The sequence below is a fragment of the Megalopta genalis genome, chromosome 5 (assembly GCF_051020955.1).
Source record: "Megalopta genalis isolate 19385.01 chromosome 5, iyMegGena1_principal, whole genome shotgun sequence".
Lineage (NCBI taxonomy): Eukaryota > Metazoa > Arthropoda > Insecta > Hymenoptera > Halictidae > Megalopta > Megalopta genalis.
Window position 1 is genome coordinate 6,907,435 of NC_135017.1, and position 27,901 is coordinate 6,935,335.

The 27,901-nt window shown below is 38.5% G+C and overlaps 1 protein-coding gene across 3 annotated transcripts; it reads right to left on the bottom strand.

Annotated features, from left to right (window-relative positions):
* Positions 1-528: 528 nt before the first annotated feature.
* Positions 529-27,901, bottom strand: LOC117226431 (uncharacterized). 3 transcript variants are annotated; one of them, XM_076522475.1, is made up of 4 exons: positions 27,064-27,901; positions 26,725-26,957; positions 13,655-14,088; positions 529-5,342 (listed from the first exon to the last, which is right to left on the bottom strand). In XM_076522475.1, exons 3-4 carry the CDS (start codon positions 13,871-13,873, stop codon positions 4,476-4,478), a joined length of 1,086 nt encoding a protein of 361 aa, XP_076378590.1. In that variant the 5' UTR covers positions 13,874-14,088; positions 26,725-26,957; positions 27,064-27,901; the 3' UTR covers positions 529-4,475. The 3 variants fall into 3 exon arrangements, with proteins under 3 accessions (XP_076378590.1, XP_033336632.2, XP_033336622.2); XM_033480741.2 differs by lacking the exon at positions 26,725-26,957 and having other exon boundaries at positions 13,655-14,085; XM_033480731.2 differs by lacking the exon at positions 26,725-26,957.

Sequence of the window (27,901 nt, forward strand, 5' to 3'; positions counted from 1 at the left end):
ATTTTATTTCCAAACCAGTAATTTAGGTTTAATATTTAATTAAATCAAATTAGTGATTAGTTCAATTGATTGTTAATTAGTTTAATTATATTAATCTAATTAGTTTTAAGTAGTTTATTTATTAGTTTTATATATTGTTATTAGTTGTATTTGCTTTTAATTATTTTAATTAGTTATAATTAGTTTATTTATTGGTTTTATATTTTTTAATTATGGTTTAACTGGTTTTAGTTACTTTAATTAATTCAACCAGTAATAAAAATATGTTTAAATTTTCAATCATTCCCGTCATTTTATTCAAAATAGCCTTAGCATGACTAGCACTGCTGAATATTTTTCTTATTTTTCTCTCGATCTGCTCTTTGGCAACAAAATTTCAGTCACGCTATTTTTCATAAAAAAACATAATTGTTCGTCATTTACAGAAGGTGTTCACCAACACGTCGAATCTTTCACTTCCTCTAAAACCGTTCGAGATGTTGGCTCGAGTGCGCGAAAGCGGGAGAATTAAAAGAGACCGCAGCGATATTCTCAGGTATATACAATAATTTATTTAACCACGAAGCAATGTTTACAGTTACGGGCGTCTTCGTGTGAGTACGATCGAGTACATTAATTAATAATTGCGCTTGCAGATCGTTCGTTATGATCATTCTCACATGCACGACGGACTCTCGCAAGCGATCTTACTCAAGAAAACGATTTCACAGAGGCGGATAGAAAAATTCGTTGTACAAACGTGCGTCGTATTGCGAAGATTCGTCGAATTCGGAAAGACCGTTATCTCACTCTCTCTCTCTCTCTCACTCTCTCTCTTTCTCTCTCTCTCTCTCTCTTTCTCTCTTTCTCTCTCGTCTCGTAATTTCGCCACGCTTCGATTTGTCCTACCGACAAATTGATTCGCACCGTGTGTTTCTCGGTCACAGCGAGAATGGGAAGTGACTTTTCGCCCACCCTGTAGACAGGATTTCTCAGCGATCGCTTTTCGATCCGACTACAAATTATACAGTTATCTATGAGGGTTGATAGAGTGACTATTTAGGAGCTACAAATATAGTTACGAGCTTCGCGATTCTCACGCTTGTTTGTTATCCCGCGAATTCTCCAGTTTCGCGAGTACAATCACGGACGAAAGTATCCGCGAAACGAAAGGTTCGAATTAATCGGCGGCTGTTCGAGCGTTTCGTCGAAAAACGCAAATTTCTTGAAATGATTTCCGTCCTTGGTGAAAATGATATCGGCTCGAAGCAGAAGGATCGCAATTTGTCGGGTACTTTCGCCGCGGACTGTACCTCTCCAATGATACGCTCAACGCATTTTTACGTATCTCACGGTCTCGTTGAGTATCTTTAGCCGTTCCTCAGCTATGGTACACTTTCCTCGTCGTTTCCCGCGATCACTATGCTCCTAAAGCCTGCGTTGCACAACTTCGAATATTGTTACACCGCTCGAGGAATTGATTCCGGGGGCTCTTTTTGCTCGCTGCCGATTGTTAACGATTTCGATCGGTTCTTTAGCACAGCGAAATCTCCTGTGACGTAACACAATGGCGGCGATCCATTGTTTATAAACAATGTCTCTCGCGCGAACGATTGTACGATTGGTCTTGCTTTATTTATTCTCCAGCATTTCGATCGATTTTGTTTCCAACTGTTTCACTGAACTTTCAGTTTTATTAAATTGCTGTTTAGATACATAACCTTAAAATGAACTTTGATCCGTGAACTTTGATCCTTCCGCGTGTAAAAGTAAAGATGGTAGTTATTCTAGATGAAACATATGCAGAATTTCTTTTAGGTTTTACGTGTTAAAATTACTCCTCTTTTTGAAACTGTTCTTCGGCAACATGATCTCAAAATTTTACGTTATAACAGAGTTCTTTTACGTGAGAACGAATAATCTAGAGGAAACTCAATCTAAATGAAAAATTTACACAGTTTCCGTTGCTTTTACATGTTGAAATTACTCATTTGTGTAAAGTGTTTTCCAGCAACGTAACCTCAAAATGTTGACCTTACACCTCGATTCGTTTACGCGAAAACGAATAATCTAGATGAAACTCGCTTTAAATGAAAAAATGTGCAGAACTTCTGTCGGACTTGTCTATTAAAATTACTGCATTTCGCGGAACTGTTCTTCGGCGACATAACCTCGAAATTTAGACCGTGAACTTCAGCTTTTCCACATAAAAGCCAAGAATTCTCGACGGAACGAATCAATTTTATAATTGCGTCAAAATGAATAAAACTTCTCTCTTAATCTTGTTCCTTTAAATTATTATATTTTTAAAGGCGGCTTTTAAGCAGGATAACCTCAAATAACTTTGACTCGAACGTTGACTTCGATTCTCAACGAACGCGTCACATGTACCGAAGCCGCTCAGAAGATTCACTGCGCTGTCAAACGTATTTACAGCTCGAATTCGATGCAAGAATTCAAATGTTCAAATATTTCCCGCGCTCTCGCCGGCGCCGAAATTCAAACTGTCTCTCCTCGGTTCTGCGCGTCCACCGTTGGAAAACTCGGCCGCAATGCAACGTTACAAGAGAAATGTCCAGGTTTCCGTTCGTTAAATACGTTACTAAACTTTAAATATATTATTATATTCAATTTATCGCGTTTTACACCATTTACCTATCACTTCTCGCGTCGTCCCGTGCGTCGTCGCGCGGACGTAAATACCAGTGAACGATCCACCATTTTCTTTCTCCCTTGAAACTCGAACACGAAATCTTCGTGGCGACGGAAAAAGAACGAACAAAAAAAAAACAAATAAAATCGAAACGTCAAACCAGCTAAATTGAATTCGAACGCGTTCGAATACAGTGAAATTCGCGAACATTTTTATTCGATTGCCCGGAAGTCGCGCGACTCCCGAATCGGGTAACAAAATGGCGGATCACACGCTCGCACAGCCCCTGAAAGAAACAGGCTCCCTTTAAATAACAGTTACAGCGTCGTTACGTTCCGATGATGGTCGGATCCTCTCGAGCACGTTCTAAGAGAAAGCTATTATTAAATTACGTCAAGAGAAGGGGGGAGGAGAGGGCTATCTTTTTCCTTACTGTAGCAGAGACCGGGGCGCCGGTTAATGGAAGGGCGAACTTTCGAATATTTCAGATTCGAAGAGAAAGCCGTCGGATTCGAGGAACGTAGATTTACTTTTACGTCTCTAAAAAAATCAAACACGAACACGAACGTTCGATAGATAAATACTGAGTTTTACTTTTATGTACACCCACGCACCGAGGTCGCGGACAATCGCCGACCGCCTTTTCCCGCGATACGAAAATGGCGGTCCGGGCCGGGTGCTGACGGAGCTTCCAATCTTGGTAACGGCGGTGCGTCGAGGTTAATTCGGATAGTCGAAATTAGCTCGTCGATGTTCAACATTCCAGCTATCGGAAGTTTAGATGTCATCGAGGTCCTCGATGATCCCGGAACGACGTTTCGTTGTGATCGATGGACAACATTTTAGCCAAATGGAAGTCTAGGTTAGGTCAGAGTTAGGTTTGGATTAGGTCTGGGTTAGGTCTGGGTTAGGTCTGAAGATACAGGCAGCCTATCTGTTCAAGGTCGTCGAATCCGGAAGATATTTTTAGATTGCATTGACCTGATCGACATTCGGCATTCTCAATACTTAAATTCTGGGTAAGATCTGAGCGAGGCGATGGACTGAAGGTACCCTAATTCTGTGTCATCAAGGTCCACAATGATTCCAGGAGATTTAATTACATTGTGTCGGCCAGTTCGATAACCGACAATTTAGTTACCAACGTTAAGTTATTTTTCAAACCTTCGCACTCGACTGGTAACTTCGACTCACCTCTTAAAATTGTAATACAGGGTGTCCCGAAATCATGGTACTTCCGGGAAATGAGAAGTTCCAGAAGCCATTTGAAGCAACTTTCTCCTTAGCGAAAATGCGATCCGCGGCTTCGTTCGCGAGTTATTCACGAAAAACAGTGACCAATGAGAGGCGAGATCCAGTTGACGCGAGACGGCCGAGCCAATGGCCGGAACTGGACTGCGTCCGCTCGTTGGCTTGGCCGCCTCGCGCCAGCCGCATCGCGACTCTGATTGGTCGCCGTTTTTCGTTAATAACTCGTGAACCAGACAGCGAATCGCATTTTCGCTAAGGAAAAAGTTGCTTCAAATCGCCTCAGGAACCTTACATCCGAATCTGCTGTTGAACATTGACGTATAGTCATTAGCATACAGCATAATGACCATACCATCTCCAACGCGTCAGCCATCGCCCGCCACTCCAACCTATTTCCCGAACTCCGATAAATCTCGCAGCTGACACAAGAACAAGGAACAACCTCATCAGCAGCCCATCGCCGAAGCCCAGTCCGCCGTATTGCCCGGCGCGGATGCCATCTCGACAACCCCGTTGTAGAACTTCACGAACCACACGACGCGTCACGTCCGAGACCGAGTTGCGGCGATCACAGATCCACAAGTCCCTGGATTCAGGTGGCAGTTTCGTAAGGTACCTTGGCGAGTCCGAAGGGGAAACCGGCGGCGTAGAGCGGCCTCGGTGCAAGAAGATGGCCCCTCTTGGAGTCGTCGAGGTTCCTCGAGATCTGTTCGTCGTCGGGCGCCATGATATTCTCGATGGTGAACGGTTTCTTCTTCTTCTTCAGCTCGGGCTGGATCGTGGTCTGGCTGGGCAGGGGCTCGAGCGGCAAACAGGCGGCGGCCATTTTGGTGTCATCCGCGGCGGAGCTCCTCGCCACGTCCACGAAGCTTCTCGGCTCGGTTTTCTCGGGGATGCTGGGCTCCGTGGCCGCCGGACAGATCTGTCTGGTGTCCGGCAGCTCGGTCTGGAAGTAGGACAGCTGGGAGACGTACGGGGACACCTGGAACCCCGGGAAGCTCCAGTTTCCGGTCTGCAGGAGGTTGCTGTCGTAGCCGCGCAGGATCTCGTCGGTCCCGGCCAGTCTCTGTCGGACCTCCGGCGATAGGAGGTAGTAGCTGGACCCGGGCTCTGGCGCTGGGAACCCCGGGGAATTGTTGCCGCCGGAAGTCATGGTCTGACGGTGCTCTTGGAGCTCCCAACGGAGGAGATCGTCCCGCAGACGGTACAGGTTCGCCACTGTTAGGCTGCTCGACTGGACGCTCGGGTTTATCGACAACACCGGCGAGGACTCCGAGTGCGGCGGCGGCATCGCCGATGCCAGCGCCTGCAGCTCCGATTTTAGCAGCTCTTTGTCCGGCTTGTGCAGCTTGAAACGCTTCCGGCGGCGAAGCAGCGACCCGTTCTCGAACATCGACAGGGCTGCCGGGTGGAGCGCCCAGTACGCGCCCTTGCCGGGTCGGTGCGGACCCCTCGGCACCTGGAAACGAAAATTTTTGGCGCTGTTGATTGCGTTCGCTAGGCTGATTGTGTTGGGAACGGTCTCGTTGCTGTTCGGGAAATTAGTGGATGTGCTGCGAGCAGAGCTCGGTAATATTTATGGAAATGATATTTGAAATACTATTTTATGTAATGGATTCTTAATCATTCGAATAAAATAGTACTTCAAGTCGGACATCATTGTCCTAATTTGACGTTTTGATAATAAAATCATTTTAATAATGAAACAAATATTTTATTTTGATAATGTGTGAAACGTGAAATGAGATGGTCCATTTTGGTAATCTGAAGCTGTGTCGTGAAAATAAATATTTTGTATTATTTTATTTGGATAATTTGAAACGTAGAATAGAATAATTGTTATTTTGATTACGTAAAACATAAGATAGAACGCTGAAAATAAGTTGTGAGGATAATTTATGTAACGTGAAACGAGATAACATAAGAAATCATAATATTTACAAATATTCATTGTCAATTTATTGTCTTTTTAAATATAGCTACTCGCATGCAACGAAGTGCATATTTCGTGTACGTTTATAATGCAGAGATGCAGAGAGTTTATAACACAATTTATCGAAATAAATTTTACTCTATGATTTAGTAAAATAAAATTATTTGATTTGTTGATAATAGATTAAATAAATAAAATATTCCGAACTATGGCGCGCACGACTATAAATATAATATGCATTTACTATTTGCCATTTCTAATAGTGGAGAGTCGATTGGAATTTTTTAGATAATTCGAATAATAAAGGTGTTAATGTAAACAATTTTTAAATCTGAAGATGAGTCCGAAGTTGAGGGTACTGTCAATTTGCTTTTGAAGGGCTGTTATTGAAATGGAAACCTACACTTACCGACCGAAGATATCGTTAATATTTAAATAATATTCCATATTTTAATAAATATACCTCTTTTTAAACTAAAAGTATATATTATAATACAATATATATTATATATAATGTATATAATAATCATATATATAATTAATATTATAATAAAATAATATTATATACGATATATAATAATAATACAATATACAATACAATTATAATAAACCATATAACACATTCTTGTTAGAGCAATGTAAAGAGCAAATAAAGGAATAACAAAATTTTAAGAAATTAAAAAAAAAAAGAACATAAAAGAACAAAATAAAAATAAGAAATTGAGAAACAAAAGATGAAACGAAAGCTTGCATGCCAAGTCATTGATAGATTTAGATAGATGAACTTTCAATGTTAGTGAAAGATTCGGTAAAAAAAAATAAGCTTTCCAAATGGAAATTGTTCAATCGAAATTGCATGGAAAAACAGGGGTTACGTATTTGCTGGACGTGTCAGTAAAGATGAAATTTATCACTGTTCTCTTGCTATTAATAACTGTTCCATTAACATTTGCGCTTCCTTAATTAGTTCACATAATCTATTGATAGTTCCACTGTTTCTACTGTGTAAAATGGGTTCTCGTACTCCCCTGAAGAATCATAAAATGAGGAATTTAGGTTACGTCCAGTTAATGATGTAGCAAGTAATTGCTACAACAAGAATAGGCAATGATAATAAGGATGTGATAAATTGAATAGAAAGCTTGGATGAAAGTTTCATTTCATTGAAATGATAGATAGATTGGCTTATCTGTTTGCACTGCATACCAAGGATTAGAATTGAGGAACGTGATAATTGCAGAATAACGATAGTGACAAAAATTGTGAATGTAAGATTATCAATGTGATAATAGTGAAATTATAAATGTAACAATGGCAAAGTTGTAAATATAATATAACAGTAAAATTGTACACGTAAAAATTATAACATTTTTAATGTAAAAGTGTGAAATTGTAGATGTAATAATTGTGAAATTATAAATGTAATAATTGTGAAATTGTAAATGTAACAATTGTAAAATTGCAAACGTAATAATCGCAAAATTGAAAATGTAATAATTGTAAAAATCTCGTTAACCATATGTCAAATCGTTTTTTAAACTAGTAACAAACATGACATAATATACATTTTCAATTTCGGTCCCATGATTAATTTTCATGTATCTCTATTAAAAGATCCTAAATTTCATTACATTTATAACTTTTCTACGTTTTTATCCTGTATAAGAGAGATTTTCTATGTAAAATCGAAATCCGTAGCAACGTGTACAATTAATTGATTAACATGACTTTTCTTCGCCCGCAGCAATCCGGACGAAATGTCATTTATTCGATTTTCGATACTTTCCTTATCTTAGGATTTCCGTACATTTCAGTCGGATTTTATTAGTTCGATCGTGCTCGTGAGTTCGATTTGTCGGAACGGGTCTAAATATTTTTGGACGTGTGCCAAATTAATTTTCAGGGACGAGTAGTAAATTGAATTCGGGGGGCACGAACCGGCTTCGGTGCGTAATCCTACAATACTGCATCGGTTTTTACTCTCGACTATAGGCCCCGACCATCTGTTTCGCACCTGCCTCGACCCAAATCGATGAGGAACACGATCACGCGGAATTGTTTTGTCTTCTATTTTCTTCCTCGGTCACTTTCCGTTGCGAACTTTTCATTCGCGTGCCCGCGGCTTGTATTTCTCTCTTACAATGCCAACTGCGAACCGAATGCATCCGATTCCGTTCGCGAATAAAGGATCCCTGCACAAGGTGCGCAGATGTCGCAAGTTGCAAAATTTAGCCACGTTAAATTCGCATAAAATGAAACTTATTTACGCATCTTGCACTCCCGGTTGCACGTATGCAGGTTGAGAATTGCAACAACGATCAGCGTTGACGTTGTTTAATTTTGTTTATTACGATTAGACAGTGCTGATTTTTTAAATGCAAGAAAACGTGTAAATTAACAAAGTATGATAGCATTTTTACTTTTTTCTTGGCACCTAAAACTTGGAAGATTTTCTTCGATTCGAATTTTTGTCAAATAACGTATTATATCCGCAATTTAATTGTGATACATTCCTGCAACAATAATTAACTCGTAGATAGTTTAAAAAGCTAAATAATTTTCTTCGTTTTTGAGCAACTTTTGAGAGAACACAATTTTATTCGACTTTCTTCGGAGTTTTCGCGTTTCCCTTGATGTTTGAGAAACAAAATGGCGGATTTCTTAATGGCAAACATTGAGAAATTGTATCTAAATGAACGATTAAACGAATCGCACAAATAAATTTGTTGACGCAGAAAATGTTCGATTTACATAAAAATCTGCAGCGATAAGTAGACTAATAATTTTATGCATTTATAATAAAAATGAATTCAACAATGTTTGTTGCACTATTTTCGAGTTATCGAAATTACCAAGAGACTGTTAAAATGTTAGTGCACTGCTGCTGACTTACTAAAATTATAAAAAAGAAAAATTAACGACGTCATTGCACTATTTTCGAATTACTTAAATTATTTAAAGAATTTTACAATCTTAATGCACTATTGTCGACTCACTGAAACATTATTACGACTCTTACAACATTATTACACCATTTTCGACTCACTGAAATTCTCTCTCTCTTAAAGAGAAAGTGATTCATATTTTACTCATTTCCTGGGACAATTTCGATTTTGCAGAAAAATCCGCGTTCGAGCGTTGAGAATCGTTGGACACCGATTTCGGTTACACCCGGTAGACGAATCCGTTGATTGCAGGTTAAATGTCAGCGTGATCTCGCATCGAAACGTGTACTTCGTCGGTTAATCGGGCGCTATCTGCGCTATCGATCCCCAAAAAAAAGAGAACCTCCGCAGCGCATAATTTCCGGCAGTCAGTAAGAAACGCGGTGCCGCCATTTTGGTCGCCGCAAACCGGCACAATTCACTTTCGCTCGAAAACGCTGGCGAACGAAACGCGGGCGAACACATAATTCGATAAAATCTACACGCTCAAAGCACCGAGTTCCATTTGTAGAATGCAATTTGTAGAATGCAATTTGTACAAGATCGTATCGGGCGCCGCCAGAGAACGCAACAACAGATACGTTTAATCCGCCGATATTTATTATCCGGAAGTCTTATCACACGCGTCTTTCGATCGTTCCGATTATTCCGATCGGACGGAATTTTTATTTAATTACGAATTCTGCCTTCTCGCGGCGCGATTCTACCGATTCCAATTGAAATTATGCTCGCCGCTATCTCGCGGATCGCATTATCGTCGTGAAAATTCGACGACGAACGAGACAACGCTGTTAATGTAATTGTAATTGGGATCGATCATTTGTTGTTACGATGTCATTGCGTTCGAGTGGATAAATTATATTTGTAACGAAAACTGTTTCAGCAAAAACGACGTTTACAGAGAAAGAATTGCTTTCGAGAAGGCAATATAATTGAACAAATGGGTCCAGGCGTAGTTTTTTAGGATATTTCACAAATTCTATTCGCTGTTGACGGACACGGGTAGACATTTATTAACAAATCCTACGTAGACGATTTTTTAACTCTTCCTTTAATTTTCGAAATACTAAGCTACGATAAGAAAATGTTGGTGCATTCTTTACGAACGCGTCAAGATAATTTTATTATTATTCATTTTATATTAGTATTCATTTTTTTTATATTACTATGCAATTGTTTAAAATATACGTATGGTGTTTCGTTAATTTGAGACGAATAACGACGAGTCGACTTTGAATTCTTTAAGAAAATTAATTTAGCATAATTTTGTGTACGTCTTCTACGAATGTGCAAACTCAATTTTTCTATTGCGTTAGGATAATTTGAAATTCTTGAAATTTATTATTTTAATTTCAATTAATATTATTTTAATTAATATTGTTTTAATTATTATTTATATTCTTTAAAATTCTTTAAAAATTGAAACTAAATCTGCCACATTGTACACACAAACATCAATGTTGTTACTATGTGCGATTATTAAAAATATTTCACGATTTTACTATTATTTTAAAGCTTTCGTTGTCTTCCCTATTTTCATTTTAAAAAATGAATAAATAATAGTTTCGCAGCTGCTTGACAAATGTCAATTTTATCGTTGCATGGCATCGTTCAAACTCCTTTTCCCGATATTGAATTCAGTTAAGATAAATTTTATCGTTTCCTTTGAATCCCTTAATGCGAACAGATTGAAACTAATTCGCCGCATTGTTCGCATCCGCTGTAACAGTATTAGAGCCGAGGATTTGTCATTACGCGGCATTGTTCGAGGCGTTCATTTTCATGGCGTTCGGTTACATCCAAAGACGGGATTTCGATGTGTTTCCTTTTATCTGCGAAGTTAAGGCGTGAAGTGTGAGAATCGACTTCCACGTGGTTTTTAGACGCGGCGTGTAAACAATGACGCCGAGTTAGAGAGGAAGAATCCTGTTCCATCAATCATGTTCCCACTTTCTTTATCATCGCTCCGATCGCGCGGTTACCAAGCGGAAAAGAATTGCACCGCCGCCTCCACCTTGTATCATCGCCATTGTTCCCTAATATTGTTATTCCCGACAACGTCGTGCACTTTGTTATTTAAGTTCAAGGTTCAACAATGACTGGCAAATCGCGGGAACTTTCATTTCTCAATGAACAATCGAACAAATTGGCGAGCTTCGTCGAATAAATCGTTCTGCAGCGTATACGACGCCATGTTTGAACAATATATTGATTTTTATGCAAAATAGAAATTGTCTGCAGCAATTGCGAGATGCAGAAACTAAATGTCAAGGTCGTTCTTCCTTCAGTCACTATGATAGATCGAAAATGATACAATCGACATTTACAAATCCTATCAATCTTTCTGCTGTTTTAAATTGCGTCCACCAAATTTTGCCATAAATGCATAAAATCCGTAGTCTACTGATCACTATAATCGATTGAAAAAATTACTATAATTATCGAGAAGCTTGCGGTTAACAATTAATAAAAATATTTATTATAATATAATAATAATATAATATATAATAATAATATAATATATAATAATAATATAATATATAATAATAATATAATATATTATAATAATATAATATATATAATATTTATTATATAATAATTAATAAAAAAATTACTAACCGTTAAACAAAAAAAAACGTTGATCACTTTGTTTAATTTCCCTCGAGAAATTTTGTCCACCACAAGATGGAAAATATAATTCCGACATTATCTTGGAATCCGAAAGAATTAATAATTAAACGTAACCGCGCGAGCGCTGCGCGAACTATGATCAGGAAACACGACTCTTTTTAGCCTATTAGAGGGTCAAGAACCCCGGCTGTCGTGTGAAAGACTAATGGGTTCTAACATGCGACCAAAATTTTCCGCCATCTTTAATAGTCTCGGCGCAAAACGGTCAGTTATTTTTCTCGCTGAATTACTGATTTACAAATAGATGGGGGCCCCGTTTCGTTATGCCGGCAATCTGTTAAATTGTGGTCGAAACGAAAATATCGCTTTATCAGCGTTAATGTAGAACGAATTGCAGGAATTTAACGAATTCGACGGCTGCGATTCACGGACGCTTAAGATGGATTGAACGGAGAAGCAAGAATGAAGAAAACATAGAGGCAAAATATGGAGGAAATTATTGATAAAATATAATATACTGTTCAAGTAAAATGAGCAGAATTATACGAACGATAGGTTCGTGTGTACAGGGTGTCCCAAAAATGTCTCGCAATCCGCAAACGGAAGGATCCTGAGGTCATTTGAATCAACTTTTTCCTTAGCGAAATTGCAATCCGCAGCTTTGTTTACGAGTTATTAACGAAAAACGGTGACCAATGAGAAGCGAGATCAGCTCGCGCGAGACGGCCGAGCCAATGAGCGGAACTAGGCTTCGCGCGCTCGTTAGCTGGGCCGCCTCGCGTCAGCCGAGCTCGTCTCTTATTGGTCACTATTTTTCATTAATCACTCGTAAAGAAAGCCGCGGATTGCATTTTCGCTAAGGAAAAAGTTACTTCAAATGGCTTCAGGAACCGCCCATTTCCGGATTACGACACATTAAGACAGATTGTCACACAATCCTGATAGAAATCCAACAAAGACCAAACAATTGAAACAAACATCTATTTCTGAATCTCTATAAATTATTAAAACACAGAGCAAATCACTCAACGTTGGATAGATTAAGATAGATTACGCAACAGAGTCCTGCCCAAAATTGAACAATTTAACCAAAAATCTATCAACAGTTTCCCTCAAAGGATTAAGGCATGGAACAAAAAGTACAAATCGTCAGAAATTAGCTAGATTAAGATAGATTGAGACAGATTCACATTCAATCTCACTAAAGTCTACCTAAAACCTGACAATCGAACGAAAGATGCATTTCAAAATGATTGCAAACGATGAAAATATCAAACGAAGAGTTGAGATCGCCAGAAATCGGATAGATTAAGATAGATTAATAATCAATCGCAACAGAGTTCTGCCTAAAATCGAATAATTTAACCAAAAATCTATCAACAGTTTCCCTCAAAGGATTAAGGCATGGAACAAAGAGTACAAATCGTCAGAAATTAGCTAGATTAAGATAGATTGAGAAAGATTCGCATTCAATCTTACTAAAGTCTACCTAAAACCCGATAATCGAACGAAGAATGAATTTCAAAATTATCGCAGACGATGAAAATATCAAACGAAGAGTTGAGATCGCCAGAAAGCGAATAGATTAAGATAGATTAATAATCAATCGCAACAGAGATCTGCCTAAAACCGGACAATTTATCCAAAAACCTATGATCAGTTTCTCAGAGGATTAAAACATGAAACAAAGAGTACAAATTGTCAGCAATTAGCTAGATTAAGATAGACTGAGACAGATTCACATTCAATCTCACCAAAGTCTACCTAAAACCCGACAATCGAACGAAAGATGCATTCCAAAATTATTGCAAACGATGAAAACATCAAACGAAGAGTCGAGATCGCCAGAAATCGAATAAATTAAGATAGATTACTAACCAATCGCAACAGAGAGTTCTGTCGAAAACCGGACAATTTATCCAAAAAACCACACGACATGACCGAAAGATTGAAACATGATACAAAGAGTACAAATCGCCAGAAATTAGCTAGATTAAGATAGATTAACGGGCAGCCTCGCACAGTAGCGCCCAGCCCTTCGACCAACACGACTTTTCCACCAACTATCAATTACCCATTTGACAGATTGGAACCCCGACTGATAGATCACCCGTTTCCAGGCATGTCCGGCAAATCTATCAGCTTGTCGTCCACCTTGGACGCTCGCGACAAACTCTTACGACAAATATTGACAGAGAGAGCGGAGGGGGGGGGGGCTTATTCAATTAGCGGTTGTTTAATAAATCAAGCCAGATTACGAACCTTGATGAAGCAGTCATTAAAAGACAGATTGTGCCTCAGCGAATTCTGCCATCTGCGGGTGTCCTTGCGATAGTAGGGGAACCGGTCCGCGATGAACTTGTAGATCTCGGCCAAAGGCAGCATCTTGTCCCTGGACGACCAGATCGCCATCGCGGTCAGCGAAATGTACGAGTACGGCGGCTTCTGGTCGCCGTATGTGTCCCTCGACGGTCGTGGCATCTTTCGCACCTCTTCGTCACCACCACGATGACTGACGACTTCCGGTTTCGGCAGCTCAGGAGCTGGTCATCGCCGTTTCCTCGGAGCTTCCGGTCACATCGTCTCATCGCATCCTCCCCGAGCGATGGCTGGCCATCGGGCCGACGTCAGGGTGCCGACTTCAGTCACTTCGGACCACGCAGCGGCGTCTTCATCATCCCGACGTCTCGTCTCTTCTGGAAGCAAACGGTATTTGTCAGAGATCTCGGCGCGATTGCCGCGCGTGATTCGAGGCGGACGTCTCGCAAAGTTTCGTCGCGTCTTTTTCTGCTGCGATGGGAACTTCGTTTATTATTTGGGCATCCATTGCCGGATGAATTCTATTGTCCGAATAACAAAGGAACCTCGATTATCCGAACCGTCAGAGAGCGAAGTAAATTCGCCGCAGAAACTCGATCAACTGGATCGATCGCCGAATTTAACTTGATCCCCGATTATTCGAGAGGTAAATTAAATTGGAACCTCGATTATACAACATTTTTAATCTGCGAACTAAACTAGGAGTTCAGTTATTCGGATCTTTCATCCGCACATTAAATTAGATCTACGATCATTCGAATTCTTTAACTCCGAATTAAACTAGATCCTCGATCATTCGAATTGCTTAACTCTGTATTAAACTAAATCCTCGATTATCCGAATCTTTAATCTGCAAATTTAACTAGAACCTCGATTATTCGAACTCGTGAACTCCAAATTAAACTAGAAGTCGAATTATTCGGATCGTTAGTCTCCAATTAAAACTGGAACCTCGATTATTCGAACTCTTGAACTCCAAATTAAACTAGAAGCCGAATTATTTGGATCTTCAATTTCCAATTAAAACTAGAACCCCGGTTATTCGAATTCCTGAACTCCAAATTAAACTAGAAGCCGAATTATTCGGATCTTTAGTCTCCAATCAAAACTGGAACCTCGATTATTCGAACTCTTGAACTCCAAATTAAACTAGAAGCCGAATTATTCGGATCTTTAATCTCCAATTAAAACTGGGAGCTCGATTATTCGAACTCTTGAACTCCAAATTAAACTAGAAGTCGAATTATTCGGATCTTTAGTCTCCAATTAAAACTGGAACCTCGATTATTCGAACTCTTGAACTCCAAATTAAACTAGAAGCCGAATTATTTGGATCTTCAATTTCCAATTAAAACTAGAACCCCGGTTATTCGAACTCCTGAACTCCAAATTAAACTAGAACTTCAATTACTCGGATCTTTAATTTGCAAATTAAACTAGAACTTTGGTTATTCGAACACTCGATGTAATCGGCATTTTTGCATGAAACAATTGCATTCTCAAAATGTTTATTTATTATTAAAATATGGTCCACTAAGTACAGATAAATGTATCTTTAATCATTCTCTTAGAGAGTTCCCGGAAATGGTAAAATAAAATCATGTGAAGACTTTGTATAATATTGAAAATGACCACCACGAAACGTACCACTACTAGATGATTATAATATTTATTGCTACAATCTTGAAATAAATGAAATGAATAACAATTTGACAGCACTCTATTTTAACGTACTCAAATGTCAACAAAATCTAAAACGGAAAGAATTAACATGGCATTCGTCCATTTAAAAGCACCGATAGAGCCGAATATTTTTCAACGAATAAATACGATTCCCCAAATTTTTATAAAATATCGTCTTTTATGCATGGACACATATTTTATACAACAATCTTTCTACAGCGCTACCGGAAACGGTAAAATGATCAAGCGAAGACTGTGTACAACGTTGCAAATGGCACATCTGCTAAAAAATTGTGCCATTCGTAACATCGGCTTGAAAATCAACAAAATAACAAATCGAGGAAATAAAAACTCGACAGCGCCCGAACTTTGCAAGCTTGAATTTCAACAAAACGTCGAACGAATACCTTTCAATTTAAAAGCCTCGACGAAGTAAAAGCTTTTCTCGTCCGAGAAAATAACATTTTCGAAGATTGTATCAACAAATCGCATCGCCCGTTAACTACAAATCAACTACTGAATCCAAACAATTGTTTATCGACGGTTTCTCTCAACAGTCCGTTTATCGTAAAACGATGGGAAAGCATTTCGCGCTGGCAAAAGAACTGATAAAAGACGACGACGGAGTGAGACGTGCCGGAAAAATTGTGACGTTTATTATTATGTTACAGCGAGAGACTGACAAACGCGTAATAAAATGCGCGATGTCTGGTTGTTTCGCTGGTGCCATCATCATTTTATGGGAAACCTAGTACCGTGTTCCGATTAACGACGGGGGCCTCCGGTTTTTATAGCTTCACCAATTTCCGAGATCTTTATTACACGATCTGGGCCGAGTATAATGACCCTCCTTGAGGAGTCAGTCCTCAAATATCGGAACGATAATAACGAAAGCCAATTAAATAAATAAATACTTGGGGCCATCAAATTCAGTCTCTGTTTGTACAAAAACGCATTCTCGGCTTCGACGATTTTCTGCCGAGCGTTCGATCGACTCGCGAACTTGAAACTTTCAGCTACGTTTATTCGCATAATTCATTATTTTATTACTTATTATTTTTATTTATTTTATTCGCATCATTTATTATGCGCGTGATTAGAGCCATTATTTTTTGGAAGAAATTTGCAAGAGTTACGCGCGATTTTTCCAGTCTTTTCCGCTTTAACAAGCTGAAGGAAGCTATAGTCCTCGCCGGGACTCCCCCACTTACTAGCCGCCCCACTGCCGCAGTTTTCGGCCAATAGCGACCGCGGCAGTGGGGCGAAAGTGGGGGAACGTAAACACGAAGGTGCCTTCTTGTCGCGCGAAGACTATAACACGGAGGACTATAACCCTTTCAATATAAAAAGTACGTCGCAAACGGCACGAATTAATGTTTTCAATAATCTCGAGCCGTTTCCGTCGCGATCCGAGAGAAATTCACCGAATCGATCCGCTTCGACGGACGACGATCGCCACAGTTCGATCGGCAGAAACGCGCAAAAATTCACAAATGTAGGTCAAATGCGTCCGAACAAGCTGGTACAATGTTTCGTTAAAGACGCGTGAGTCGCTTCACAGCACGAAGACGAATTCCGAAATGTCGGGAATCGGGGGAAAGCGGTACTTTGTAAGTGCAATAATTATTGACACGCGGTGTGCTGCGACGAAAATTCACGTGAAACGGCGATGCACGGGAGAAAAATGCATGTGAAATCGTTCCCCGAGCATCGGTCGTTCGATGGAGACGGCTGTGTTGCCAGCGACTGACACGATAATTGGCGACTGACACACAGTCCGCGCGCATTATTTCTCACAAATCATGTTTCGGAATTGCACGTTTCAGGGACCGTAATTTCTATATCGGTGGTCGTGTAATATAATGTAACGAATCGGTCGAAAAGCCTTGCTCGCGCGCCGACCAAGAAAAACGACCACCGCGAGAGATTTACATTTGCGTATATACGGTTAATCGCGAGAGCGGTCGGCCATCTTGAGCATCGTGTATATTATATACATATTCGCTGTATAATTATTCAACCACGCACAAATACCTAAGCTAAAACTTATTTGACTAACCTACACTTTAGATAACAAATTGACTCTATTGAGAACAGATTCCAATTAGCGAACTAGCAATTCTCCTGCAACTTGGCTGAATATATACATATAATAATATTATAAAATTATTATATATATATATATATAATATAAAATTATTATATAAATTATATAAATATAAAATTATTATATATATATATATAATATAAAATTATTATATAAATTATATAAATATAAAATTATTATATATATATATAATATAAAATTATTATATAAATTATATAAATATAAATTAATTAAATTATATTAAATATAAATTATTATATAAATTATATAAAATTATTATATTAAATGCAAGCACGATTTTTAAGAATGGGAGAAATCTTTGACGAATCGTAATATGCAAACAATTAAATTTGAGTCTATACATAATAACGATGCTGAAATAACTTAGTTGTTGTCTGAACTAACAATTATGCTCCTTAAACAGTTTTAGGTTAGGTTTTGCGAATATGGTTGAATAATTTTACAGCGAAATGCGAGCACGATTTGAGAAAAAGTGAGAGAACTTGATCAATTTTGACATACAAGCAACTAAAGCTCATTTTGTACATAAATCGCAATAAAATAAACAAATTAGTATCTAAGATAGTAATTGTACATTGTTAGTAATTTTTAGCTTAGTTTTAAACGATAACGGAATGTCTTTATGACCAACTGGAATCAGAGACACGTCCGCCATATTGGAAAAAGAGAAAAATCTCAGAAATTGATAGAAGTTATAGTTTAAGACGATTAATTTAGATTTTAACAATATGTTGGAGTATAATAAAATAAAAGTTATTAACGTAAATATCCATAATCTCCTCGCGAAACAATAAAAGAATTAATAAAAGAATTTATTAAATATCGATGTTGATGCTAGGAATTCAAAAAGGTATAAAAATCGATGCTAAGAACTCAAAAAAATATAAAAATCGATGCTAAGAACTCAAAAAAATATAAAAATCGATGCTAGCAATTCAAAAAGATATAAAAATCAATGTTAGGAAGTGAACGGAAATATAAAAATCACAACACAGACAGTTTATCTTAAGAAAAACTGAATTCGACAAAAATTTTTAAGAACAAAATGCTTTTGTAAAACATAATAAATCATAGACTGTTATATTGTCGACGACATCGTTTTGTAAAGTAATTTGAAAACAAAAGAACAAAACGATCAAACAGTTGTACAATGCATTTATTCGACTAATCCGATCGCATTCGGCTAAACCGCGTAATCCCTTCGGTAGCCTAAAAGGATTATGTCAGTATAAGTTACACAGAGGTCAGATTGAAAGCAGATTAGGTTATGTTAGGCGAAGATAGGGTCGGCTGGTAGATAGGGGCCCTTATAAACTGAATATCCGGTTTTAACTCGGCTTCTGTGAGTGTGTAAAGTCCCTTGTTGAAGTAGGTCAACAAAGGTTGACAGCGTACAAACACCCTCGAAAACCCGATATCGTCCTTAAATCGAATAATCCGTAATCGAATCATCAAGCCGCACAAAAATTAATTTCCATTTTCATAGATTCAAAAGTTGCTTGAAATAATTTATTGACTTGAAATGATTTGGATACAATTCGAAATAATTCTTTTACTTTAAATCATTTAAATACAGTGTAAAATGATTTATTTACCTCAAATGGCTCGAATGCAATTTAAAATAATTTGTTATCTTCGAATGATTTGAATACAATTCGAAATAATTTATTGACTTGAAAATGACTCGAATGCAATTTCAAATAATTTGTTATCTTCAGATGCGATTCGAATACAAATTGAAAATAATATCTTTTACTTCGAATGACACTTAAATACAATTCAAAATAATTTATTGACTCGAAAATGACTCGAATGCAATTTCAAATAATTTGTTATCTTCAGATGCGATTCGAATACAAATTGAAAATAATATCTTTTACTACGAATGATACTTAAATACAAATTAAAATAATTTATTATACTTTCCGTGATTTTTTTATAAATACGATTTAAAGTAATTTGTTATCTCTTCAGACGATTCGAATACAATTGAAGATAATACATTTTACTTCGAGTTAAAATAATTTATCGACTTCCAGTGATTCAAATACAATTTCAAATAATTCGTTCGTTTCGAGTGATTGAAAAACGACGAGAAACAATTTGTACACTTCGAACGACTTAAACATAAATTGATAACACCGCACGAGCTATTGAAATCGAATGGAACTTTAAAGAAACAATTTTTAGTTTGAAGATTTATCGTTTTTAACGAATTTTCGCGCAGATAACAATAATAAATCTTTTGGATTTCATGCCACTAATTTTGCAGTGGAATAAATAAGATTATTTATCTAGATAGATAGTCGATTAAAATTCATTGGACTTTCATGTTCCCCGTTTTAACTGCAACTATAATTACCTCGGATTTCTAATGCTGGAAGGCTGCATTAATTTACATTCGAAATGATGCAATTCGAGGAGGAATCGTTGTTTAATAGATTTATTGTATTACCGCGTGTCGTTTGGAGTTCGTTAAGTGCAGTTAAGAGTTAATTGGGAGTAGTATATTAGTAAAACTTCGTGTGCAATCGATTTAAGGGATGATTATTCGCGGTACAGTAAATTCTTGCTAATTGACGCTCTAACTGTACACAAAAATGGACAATTTAGGAAGAAGAGATACGATTATTCGAGCTTCGTGGCTCGGTTTTATAGTTGCTAACAATTGGTAACTGTAAAAACGAGCCGTCTGCTACTTTCGTCGAAGTTTCAAATTTTCGAAAAAATTGTTGATGTTCAAACAGCTGTAACTTCGTGCAAAAAAATCATACAACAATGGAACTTGGCTCGTTTTAAAGCCCGAAGTGTCTACTTTCGGACGCCGTACGTCAATTTCTTTAACAAAATTTATTTGCGACACAGTGGATGGGAAACCTCGTTCCAGACTTTACACGAAATTTCTCATCTTCGAAACATCGATGATATTCAAAATACTGTAACCTCGTGAACAAAAATCGTAGAGCAACGAAACTAAACTCATTTGAAAGCCTGAAATCTCTACTTTTTCTGTGTATAATTCATTCGTCGAAAAAACTGTTCGAAGATACAGCACACGGGAAGCTGTAACAATTTATATCGAACAAGGTAGAAACGAATCACTTATGGAATCTTGGAATTAGAAACGGCACACAGTGGATTCTCCCTAATTGACGCTCAGATTGTGCACAGAAATGAACAATTTCGAAAGAGAAGATACGATTGTTCGAGCCTTGCGGCTCGTTTTTATAATTCTTGACAATCGGAAACTGTAAAAATGAGCCGCAAGGCTCGAATAATCGCATCTGTTCTCCCCAAATTGTCCATTTTTCTACACAGTCTGTGCGTCAATTAGGGAGAATTTGCTGTAAGCTGAATTGTTTTAATACCTTGTGAGATATGTTGCAATCGATAGGAATAGAAACGAAGATAGATCAAGGAAACGAATGGTTGGCAGTTGGTTTACCCGAGTCACATTAATGAGATCGCTTTTAAGCCGAGGGGATTGGCTGAAATCATTTGGGGATCGTAATGATGTGGCAGTCGATGTGGCACATGCATTACCATCGCAATACCATTTTCTTCCCAGCTATAATGCCTAGAAGTTCGATTATAATGATTTCTTCGAAGGAGAAGAAAATTTGTATTTATTGTGTGCCTACATTTTCTTGAGTAATTAAATATTGCAGCGAAAAGAGCGGAATTTCATTTCAACTTAAAAGACCCAAATAACGTTCGTACTAATTATTATTATATAATACAGGTTCTCTTACGAAAAATCTCCATTGCGAACAAGCAACTCCGTTGTCACCCTTGATAAAAATGTCCCACATTTTTCTGTTCGAGAAGGTGACATTGTCGCGAGAAGAGTGCAACTAACAATTGATTCAATATACCTGGAAGCGAGATATCGAGTTCGAATGAACGAAACGATGTTCTACAACGTTCAAATTATATTCTCAAATTTTTGGGCCGCAATAGTACCGCTGGTTTTTCAGTGATAATTGTTTGAAAACTGAACTGGGTCTGAGGTTGAATATACACTATGACATACGTGTACCGTACAGAAAGTGTGGTAGCCGAGGGTTGAAGTCTTCGGAAGTATTTGGACGTGTTTTCAGAGCTGTCGAGAAGAGGACGAACGAGCCAGTGTGTGTCACGACGGTGAACAACGGAACGAAAAGCTGCGACGAATCGCGACCGACGACCCCGTTTTTGCAACGCGTACCACGAAAAAAAATGGACCGTTGCGAATGTCCTCGTATTAATTGGGCTGCGCTTAATGCACTAATTAAGTTCGCCTTGATTTCGATACAGGTTCGAATCGATTTCCACGCGAAACAGTTTCGTCAACGCGAAAGAATCCACTAAATTCTTGAATCGTATTCTCAGCTGGTATCGATTCTGAGATCGATTTTCGACTCTCGAACGTTCGTCGAAACGTCGCAGAATTATTGCGAAAACATTTCGTTCGTTGCAAAAATAAATTTCCTCCGCGTCGATGATAAGAAACAGATTTCAATTAGTCGCGTTGCTTCTTCAATTAATTCTGCGACGTTGCAACTAATGCAATCTTTTAATTATTTATTGTTTCGAAGTTGAGTCGTCATTTTTATAGATTGCAATAATCATTGCAAAATGGAAATTTACGGATTGGACGTAACAGAAATAGAAATTTCATTATTTTCGTAACATTTTATAAATGCTGAAAGCAGTGCTTTAAATTAATTTATTCGTTTGCTAGTTTAAAATTGAAACATTCTGGTTGTTGTAATATCAACTGCGAAATAAAAATCTTCCGCGTCGATGATAAGAAACGTTTTCAAAATAAGGAACATTCTTTCTTTAATTAATTTCACATCGGTTACAGTAATAGACATATATTCATTTAATTGTTTACGGTCACTTGGACGGTTTTAATGATCCTAATATTCGTCGCAAAAACAAAACTTTTCGATTACGCAAGAAACAAAAATCAAACGACATTCTTTCTTTAATTAATTTGAAAACGTCGACGGGAACACCGTAAGTCCTTTCAATCGTTTACTATTCGAAACGTTACGATTTTGTTACCAATAGATTGCGGATTTTATGCGTTCATAAAATACAATAAAAACGAATTATAAAGTCGTCAGAAGAATTTCAAGATACATCATTCTCAAGTCATTATAATTATCGAAGTGGCATAAAGACACTTCCGACTAATTCGAGTTTCTTAAAATTAACTGTTAAGTACTCTGCTTGTGTTAAAACAACGACTAGTGTACCGTATGGTAAAAAAACGCTGGTTATGTCATAAAAATAAACATATTTTATCCTATAAGATCGGTACAGAGGAGGTTAATACACAAGAGAATGATAAAATGCGATGATCTGTCATGAAGTTCACGAATGACACGATCGACCGACCGATTTATGGCAACAAAGCTGCAGCTAGGTTTGCAAGCGCAATAGATACGAGCGAAAGTAGACTTCAAGCTCGGAAGAATTACAAGGATAAGGAGATTTGCAAGCGCAAAAGTGCACAGATGCGGGACTGCAAGCGCAGGGAAGAATTACAAGGGTAACTATGCGTCCACGTAACAGTAGCTGATAATTAAAAACAACTGACAACTGACCCCGGTTGCTTGTGCGAGAGCCTGTTTATATCGTTGTGGGCCATCGCGTAGGAAAGGGAAAGGAGTGAGATTTTTGAATACTGGAAGGACTAAGGCAGCGCCGAACGTTCGTTACAGTGCACAAGGGCAACGCCCTGATGAATAGCGTTGCATAAGAAACGACGGAAAGTGGGTAACGGATTTAATATTGGGATTATTGGAAGGATAGCTCAGACGACGCGAATGCATCGCGACGATACAAACAGAGGCTTATTTATTGTGTTCAGTGCAGATTGTTCATCTGGGTCGGCGCGGCGTCGAGCTCGAACAGCTGAGCTCGACTTTGTGTATGAAATGTATGAAATGTATAAAATGTATAAAACGTTGGCATTCAACGATCATAGTTCTCTTTGGTGCCCAGAGGCATCGTCACTCCTCTCTCCTCGGCCGTTATTTTGTCTGCGTTGAGTTTCTTGTTTCAATTGTTTGGGTCAAACAGCGCGTTCTAGGCAGTCTGTCGCAGTTATATTAAATAAACGGACTTAATCCTAGAAAGATAACCATATGACAACGTACGTAAAAGATAACCATACGCTTCAGAGGCGCATGCTTTTCTAAGGCGTCAATTTTATACTAACAATGGATATTTATTTAAGTTAATGTAGTCATTTTAAAGGTTTGGCATTATTGTAAAAATAAAATGCATTTATATTATATTTTTTTATATTTTAAGTAATTTTAAACTTAAATCGCTAGACCTCTATGAAAAATTGACAAAAATCAACAGTCTTCGCAGGCGCCTCTGCCACGTAGGTTATCTTTCTCGGGTTAAAAGGACACTATATAGCACGTGTACATACTCTGGACAAAATATACAGGGTGTCCCAGGTTTTAATGTTCAAACTTTGTTAGTGTATTCTATGGTACAAAGTAAGAAACAAATGTTATGCAAACATAGGTCATATAGAGCTTTATTAAGAAGTTATAACAAAAATTCAGAATAGGAATAGTAATCATAATCATAATCGTAATCATCATAATCATAATAATTATGTAAGCTGTGTTTATTAATACATTTCGAAATGTATTTATTACCGTTGTTGACAATACATGATTGACATCGATCGAAGATTTCTTTTTATTTTTTATTCTTTCGTTTAGTCGATTGCTATTCCTATTCTGAATTTTTGTTATAACTTCTTAATAAAGCTCTACATGACCTACGTTTACATAACATTTTTTTCTTACTTTGTGCCATAGAATATACTGACGAAGTTTGAACATTAAAACCTGGGACACCCTGTATATCATTATTTAACTGGACACGCGGTATTGCTTCTCTTTGCTTTTTTCCATCGTAAAAATGTAGGTGATCCCAGTAAAGACGAGGCGGCGATCGATTGGCAATCTAAAATTGCTCGATTTGATTTTAGACAGTAACTGAAACGCGGTCTTGTTATAAATATACAAAAGGCCGCGTTACGTTATTAACACTAGATTTACGGTGCACAAAGAACAGCTGATTTATATTAGTTCAAAAAAGTAACAATGAGACATTTATTCTGATTTTGAACAAGTGTTATTGTAACATTTGCCGCAAGTAACGTGTAAATTGAATAAATAACTCATAAATGTATCTTCACGATATAAATGATCGTAAATGAAAAAATTGGTGATCCGTCATTTTGACGGGTTCCGTAAATCTGGCGTTAACCCCTTGCCATAATTTGACGAGTCTGACACACGATAGAGATTTCTGGCAATAACCAATTAAGTGTGACTGCAATTCCATTCTTTTTAGTCTGAATAAAATTCTGATTTCTCGCCATCAATATTTACAAATTTCGATAAATATAGACACGCGATAAATAAGAATTCTCTTTGTTCTTTTCAGGTTATATTATTACGATAGTAATATAATAATAATAATAATAATAATAATAATAATAACAACCAATTAAGTATGATTGCAATTTCATTCTCTTTAGTCTGAATAAAATCCTGATTTCTCATCATCAATATTTACAAATTTCGATAAATATAGACACGCGATAAATAAGAATTCTCTTTGTTCCTTTCAGGTTATATTATTACGATAATAATATAATAATGATAATAATAACCAATTAAGTATGACTGCAATTTCATTCTCTTTAGTCTGAATAAAATTCTGATTTCTCATCATCAATATTTACAAATTTCGATAAATATAGACACGCGATAAATAAGAATTCTCTTTGTTCTTTTCAGGTTATATTATTACGATAGTAATATAATAATAATAATAATAATAATAATAATAATAACAACCAATTAAGTATGATTGCAATTTCATTCTCTTTAGTCTGAATAAAATCCTGATTTCTCGCCATCAATATTTACAAATTTCGATAAATATAGAGACACACGATAAATAAGAATTCTCTTTGTTCTTTTCAGGTTATATTATTACGATAATAATATAATAATAATAATAATAATAATAATAACCAATTAAGTATGACTGCAATTTCATTCTCTTTAGTCTGAATAAAATCCTGATTTCTCGCCATCAATATTTACAAATTTCGATAAATATAGACACGCGATAAATAAGAATTCTCTTTGTTCCTTTCAGGTTATATTATTACGATAATAATGATAACGATCGAAAAACTTCTGATCATTGAAATTATGAAGAAAATGGTACGGCAAGGGTTTAATTAATTATGCCAACGCGCGGTGACTCCGCGACAACCCCGAGACAAAAAAAAAACAGTTTTAATCGCAGCGTGAACGCCATCGATCGACAAAAGAAGTATTGTAAATTAAGCTGGTTTCACCGAGGAGTTCGATAAATCACGAGCGAACCGCGCCACTAAATTCCCCGTCCATGCATCGGCAACATAATGGCTAATCGTGTCCGACGGAAACTGAGCCGCGCGACCGCGCCGCTTATTTACGATTCGACGGGCAAACAAACCGTCAAACGTCAACGCGCCATTCGAAATCACGGCGTAGATCGGCCACGGAATCATTCTCCCCGAGACACCCTGATCGTCGCCGATTAATTAAACCCCTTTTGCAACACCGTCGAACAATACCTTAACTTTGAACACATTTTTCAAGCTGTCCCCAGCGGAATTTACCGCCTCCGTTGCTTCGAGCGCGATAACCATCGATTCGATACCATTGTTGGGGAGTTTTCGACTGCGGATCAATGCGGGCCCAGCCACCGGCGGGATCGCGTTTCCATCGCGAGCATCAACGAATCCACGAAATCCACGAAATCTGACGGGCGTGATTTCTGAATTGTGCGATTTTACAATTTTATCTATTTACATTTTGCAATTTTATTTATTTATATTTTGCAATTAAATCAAGACTGCGAAAAGAACGTTTACGCGTGGCGATCGCTGCATCCGTTTATGCGAACGGCGTGTGTACGCGATAAAAATCGTGGAACGCGTTTAACGAATACGAGCTGAAATTGCAAAACGAAGTAACGGTCGTCTTTGATTTAATGATCTTAGCACCGACAAACGATCTTAACACTCCGGGTCACCGTCGACCCACTCTCAACCGGTAACAGAATTAACTCGCCAAAAGACAACTGCAAACTCAGTCGCGTTCGACGCTCGTCGTACCTTCGATCAACGATCTCAACGTCCTGGGTCACGATCGACCCACCCGCAACCAATGAAAGTCCGAATCCACCGAAAGAAGATACAAACTGCAGTCGAACCGTACGATGCTCGATGCGCCGTCAGCCGACGATTATAACCGGCCGGGTCACCGCGGACCCAGGCACCGCTGTCGGAAGGTCGCCCGAAGAGGATGCCCGCAGAATGATCGATCGGCCGTCGCGATCCGTCCGGTTCTGTTTGCGGATGCAAATGGCTCGGTCTTTTAATCACGCTTTGCCAGGCACCGGCTAATCGCCGCGAAACGAGTTCCCGCCGGTGATTAAGTTAACCTGCACCTACCTGCGAGGAATTCTTCGGGAACCGGGCCCCGGCGACTCGTTCTCGCCAGTTATCCCAGCCAGCGACTCACTCGAGCCCCGCTCCTCCGAGTCCCGAGCACCTTTTTCCCCAGCCCGGAGAGTCCGTTCCGCGAAGTCCCGTCGCCTCGAATCGTCTCAAACCGTGTCAAACCGCTTTAAACCGTGTCAAACCGCCTCAAACTGTGCCAAGCATCCTCCTACCGCCGCCGATTATCTCGTGAAACGGCAGTCCGACGAGCCGGCAATTCGAATTCTCGTTCGAACCTCGGCCCCGGGTGTCCCAAACTCGCTCAAACAAACGCAGTCCAATCACAATGAACGGTCGTCGCCATCGAGGATAGCCTAATCTCGCACCGGCGGCCCCGTGAGTCACTCAACTGTCCGAACTTTACGAAACCAGTCAGCTCAAACCCCGTCAAACTCCGTGAAACTCTGTCAAACTCCGTGAAACTTTGTGGAACTCGACGTCCGCGGTGCGAGGACTTGCGTCTAGAGAATTCGCACTGAAATTCCCCACGAGAAAAACAACACTGCACCGGATGTCCAGGCGTCCACTGCGTCCGGAAGTACGTCGAGTAGGCGTGTCCTTGGCGATCGCCGGGATCGTTGACAGTCTTCTATCGTTGTTTTCACTCGGAGATCTCGGCAGAATATTCGTTCGATGGGACCGACGCGGATGCGCCGTCGGTGCGAATTGATCGGATGATGATCACGCGAGGGAACGCACGCGGCCGGAAACCGAGCAATGAAAAACCGGAAGGGAGTAGGAAAATCGAGCAACCAGCACCGCGTCTCCAGGGACACTGTGCTCGAACGGT

What these genes read in the sequence shown, in the direction of transcription:
- LOC117226431 (XM_033480741.2), bottom strand. Translation starts at nt 13,873, where the DNA reads ATGCCACGACCGTCGAGGGACACATACGGCGACCAGAAGCCGCCGTAC. An exon ending in TTAATGACTGCTTCATCAAG is followed by an intron (nt 5,343 to 13,654) that starts GTTCGTAATCTG and finishes TTTCGTTTCCAG; the next exon opens with GTGCCGAGGGGTCCGCACCG.